A 4,773-nucleotide genomic window follows, 5' to 3' on the forward strand; every position below is an offset into this window, starting at 1 on the left:
TATAGGTGATGCCACAGTCGCTCAGTCTTTATAAGGGACATTCTACCGAATGGGTGCCATTTGCATGTGATAATTCTTCCAAAATAAATATTTTTTTTTATCTTTTTTCAAGACGCAGTCTAATAATAAACATGCTTAACTATTCAAAATAAATAATGGTCCATCTCAGGGACATTTATTTATTTTTTTACAAGGTATCTAAGCAGACAATGGACGCATTTTCCTCAGTCCTGTTACGGAAACTCTAGTGTCTTTTAAAAAGCTGTTTTTAAATCATATTCAAATATCTCTTTTGTTTTGCCCTCATATAATCAATCAGTTTTAGGAAATGAATGGCCATATGTTAAATTATTTATATTTTTGCCAAAAAATAACTTTGTATGGACCCAAGTTGTACTTGTTTACAAAACACAACGTAATTTTTAATATAAAAAAAAATCCCCAAACACAACTTTGCTGATTTTTTAAAAATTGTGCCATTTATTAAACTGTTTTAAAAACACTGTATTCATTTCATTTAAAAAGAACTGGTTATACAGATTTTTTAGAAAAAACTATCTGGTAACAGGAAAAAACATGTGTAACAGGAATGAAGTCAGGTAACAGGAATTAAAGAAAGATAGAGTAAAAAGTGTGATCATAAGATGGTGGGATGGTGGGACAGATAGTGTGTTGCTCCTTTCTGCAGAAAGCTGTTGGTAGATGTTCTACTATTGTTCTCTTCTGCAAAAGAAGAAGAAGTCTTAAGATCCTTCCATTGCCTACAAGTTAAAAACATTTTTGGTCAGGATGCAGCAACTATCAAATAGTGGTCCAGGTAAAAGTCATGACAACAAACTTCTTAGTCTAACCTTTTTTTAAGAAAACTTCTGTAGTTTTGCCCACACTTCTTTTTCAATTTCCATGTGTCGACCAGTGACTGGTTTTGTGGGAGGGATGAGAGATACAATGTCCTCAAAGAGGTACCACATAATGTCTTCCCGCGCTGGCCAGAAAAATCTGTTCACTCCAATTTTCTGCATGCAACGCACTTGTATGTGTGTTTCACTTGTGTCCATGATGATCCCAGGGTAAAGGTCACCTTCATATTTCAGGACACACCATTTTCCTACAACATCAGGGTTTTGCCATAGGACTTCTGTGTCTGTGAGAGTTCCAGGAGCTGCCTGCTGATTGAACACGAAATGCTTTGTGTTGAAACATTCACACTTAAGATTTTGTGTTTCTGAGCACAAACAGCTGACATCCCTGTACATTAGTTTGCCATGAGTTAGGGTTACTGCCTGATGCATTCTCATGGTTGATGGAATTGGTGGCACGTTGTTGGGCATCATTGAAACTGCTTTTTCAACAGCTTCCTCTTTGACAAAAAACAACTTTATTGTTGTGTCTGTCTTTTGCAACGCAGAAAACAGCTCTGCAGCATCAGGAATATCTGTCCCTTTGCTGACCAGACTGTCAGCCCTTCTCTTCAGTGCCCCTCCCACACCATCTGGGGCACCCTTCCCATGGCTTGCTTCAAAGAAGTTCCATGTGCCAGCAGCGAATCCTCTTCTGAACAGCTCAGTGCAAAACAGGAAAAAATTTCCACGCTGTTTGTACTGAGTACAAGGGCCATCACTGTAAAAGTGGATAGTAGAGACCTCTGGATGTGCACTTTGTAGGTAATCAAGCACTGGTGACAAATACTGCCAGATAGCTGGTGGGCCTTTTTGTCTTGAAGGTGACACTGTACAGAAGGACATTGGCTGAGGCATTGCATGCATATAAAGCACACCTGTGTGCAGTGTTGCCTGCTGGTGGGATGCTCCAAAGTGCACTGCTTGAATTTCTGTGCTGTACTTGCAGAGGTAATTCTCAGAAAAATCAACATGAATTAAGCATTCATGTGCTTTCAAGCCATGCCTCAGTGCCCTGTAATGGGAAAACTGGTTGTTGATGTTGAACATGTGTCGTTTAAATCTATGCAGAAGAAGATTCATCTGTTCCAGTAGTTCTTCTTGTGTGCCAAGTAGCTCTTTTTTGATTGTGATTTTAGATGTTTTGCCATTGGGGTCATTCTTGTGCTCCTTATCCACAATTGCCCACTGGAGATAAGACACTTGACTCTGTGGATTATACTGGCTGGACACTGGGCAGGAAAGATCTTTGCACTCAGCGCACTGTCCATACATGCACTCAATACTGTGTGTGTCACATGTGATGGCTTTCACAAGATCATCCAGGTTGACTGTGTTGATCACTTTCAACTGGTGCAGCTTCTGCACAAGAAAGCCCAGATTCTCATGCATCTTGCACATGCATGTGTCCCGATCACTCAGAGTTGGATGAGAAACCCAAAAAGGTCGGAGCAAACAAAAGAGGGAGTAGGAAATGGAGCTTTTATCTTCTGCCAGAAACTTCCTGTGCAAATTTTTCATCGTATCAGACAGGAAACGTTTTTGTTTTCTGTTTTTCTTTTGAGTGATGGTCTGCTTCTTCCCAGTTGTGATGCGACTCACATCATCTCTTAAATAGAAATCTCTCACCCTCTCTATTAGACCAGCTGCAATCCTGTTGTTTCGCTTCCGATCATAGGTGAAGTTAAACCTCCCCTCCTTCTCATGGTTCCATCTTTTCTTTGAAAAGCCCAATGAGTTTAAAGCAAAACGCTGTAGTCTGTACTTTTTCAAAACTTTTCCTGTTACTATCTTTGCGATGATTTGCCTTTCCTTCTCCCCCTGTGCTTTTGTGTACTTATTTCGGATGTCCTGTACAAGAGCCTCATGAAACAAAAGGGTCTTCTGAATAGCTTCACGAGGAAGCTGTCTCATCTGTTTCTTAACCTTTTTACGTGGAGATGGATTATTCTTTTTCATGCGCTGGGTTTGTTTCTTGTACTTTTCTGTTTTTCGAACTTGTTTTTTCAGAAGCATCTGCAGTTCTTGAATTTGTTCCTTAAGCTTTTTAATTTTTTTTCTGCTTCTTCTCCTCCCTTCATTTTGCTGCCTAAAACCCATCATGAGAAAAACATTAAATGTTAACAATTTAATGAGAGTGCATTGTATATTTAATTATTACACATTTGACAAATACACTTGCCAAACCATACACATAATGTGACAGGAGCTGTGTTCAGAAACTAATATTGGACCTGGAAATTCTTGGCTGTGGATCTGCAGGGTCAACTGGTGATACTTGGGGGGTGTCTGGAGGTGTAATGATGAGTTCTTGAGCTTCTTTTCTTGCTTTTAACCTATGATAAGTCTCCCTCCACTTTCTGCGTCGTCTGCGCTTTTCCCTCTCACTGACATTATAGATTCTTTTCTTCTTGCCTGACTCTATGTCACTCCTGTACTTGTCATGTTCTTTCTGTAAATATTTTTGTCGCCTCCCTGGGTCTGCATCACGTCGTGCACGATAGCGCCGCTGCTTTTCTGCAGCAGTTAATGGTGGATTTTTTCCCTGTAAGAATAGCATTTATATTGTCAAACTGACCTTATGTGTAAACTAAAGCTTACTAACTTAAGCTGGGGACACACTACACAGTTTTTTTTGTCTGATTTCACCCTTAATTCCCTGTCAGGTTAGGGTTTGGGTTACACTACAGTGGTGTAGTGTGAACTGTTCACCAACCCAACTGCAAACATTTCATGTCAATGAAAAAGAGAGGATGTGACATGGGAACTACTGAATACTGGGGAAGTCATGTATTGTGTCCCCAGCCTTAGTATTCAGGTCAACAGTATCAAAAAACTGATATAAACCTTAAAAAAATCAATTAAATAAAAGGGGATACTCACTCCTGTTACAGTAACACAGTCCTGTTACTCACTATATCAGTAACAGGACTGAAAGTAACAGGACTGAGTTTTTAGCAAAGAATTAGCTAAAACATGAAATATAGCAATATGGCGTCCATGCTAGCAGCATGAGGACATCTAGCACACCTACTAATTCACCAAAAATATGTATTTTTTTAAAATAAAAACTAACATCTAACAAAAAACAAGGTAACAGGACTGAATGTTTATATTGACCGTCTCAGCCACAGTTAAAATATCATCAAATATACAGAAAAGAAAAAGAGAGACCTTACTTTTGGTCTGCCCATGTTCCTTAGAAGAACTAGATAATGCAACTTCCTGTTGACCATGTGACTTGTGGAATGTTCCAATTTTTTTATAGAGGGGGATGTGTTAGGGTAACAGGACTGAGGTAAAACATAGGGACATGACTAAAATGTATATTTTAACTACAGTATTATAAATTTATTAAAAAAAAAACATCTTTAAATCAGAGATGGAATATAGAGTCATACAAAAATGTAAAAAATAAAACATTTCTATTTGATTTTAATTATTATATTTCATGGTACACTGTTGTATTAGAGACTGGGGACACACACAATGTGCTAATTTTCACTAGGTTTAGTAGGTTTTTTAAATAATTGCAATTATTTATATTAAGCTGGCAATCAGGTCAAGGTTCAAGACAATTTCCTTAACAATAAAATGTGTTCTATAGTCAATTTTAATATATATTTACACAAATAATCTCATGGGGACGTACATGGCACCGATTTGGTGGAATGGCCCATAAACAGTCCTGTTACTTACACTACAAGGATTTGCCAAAAGCATTAGAAGGCCTCTGGTCGAGGACAGTTCATGATGCATACACTCTTCACTCCCTCTGAGACTTTATCATGTGTCTGCAGCAGAATATGGAAAGTGTTGTCTTTGGATGGCACCTACATTAGATGCTTTTCCAGAAGCACTGAGGAGCATGATT

At 38.5% G+C, this 4,773-nt stretch overlaps 1 protein-coding gene across 5 annotated transcripts; it reads right to left on the bottom strand.

Moving 5' to 3' along the window:
* Positions 1-480: 480 nt before the first annotated feature.
* On the bottom strand, positions 481-4,126 carry LOC114441699 (uncharacterized). 5 transcript variants are annotated; one of them, XM_028414742.1, is made up of 3 exons: positions 4,079-4,126; positions 3,134-3,444; positions 481-2,988 (listed from the first exon to the last, which is right to left on the bottom strand). In XM_028414742.1, exons 1-3 carry the CDS (start codon positions 4,091-4,093, stop codon positions 858-860), a joined length of 2,457 nt encoding a protein of 818 aa, XP_028270543.1. In that variant the 5' UTR covers positions 4,094-4,126; the 3' UTR covers positions 481-857. The 5 variants fall into 5 exon arrangements, with proteins under 5 accessions (XP_028270543.1, XP_028270544.1, XP_028270545.1 ...); XM_028414743.1 differs by lacking the exon at positions 4,079-4,126 and having other exon boundaries at positions 481-723; positions 852-2,988; positions 3,134-3,605; XM_028414744.1 differs by lacking the exon at positions 4,079-4,126 and having other exon boundaries at positions 481-761; positions 852-2,988; positions 3,134-3,605.
* Between the last annotated feature and the right edge of the window lie 647 nt (positions 4,127-4,773).

This window comes from Parambassis ranga, chromosome 9, assembly GCF_900634625.1.
Source record: "Parambassis ranga chromosome 9, fParRan2.1, whole genome shotgun sequence".
Taxonomy (NCBI): Eukaryota; Metazoa; Chordata; class Actinopteri; family Ambassidae; genus Parambassis; species Parambassis ranga.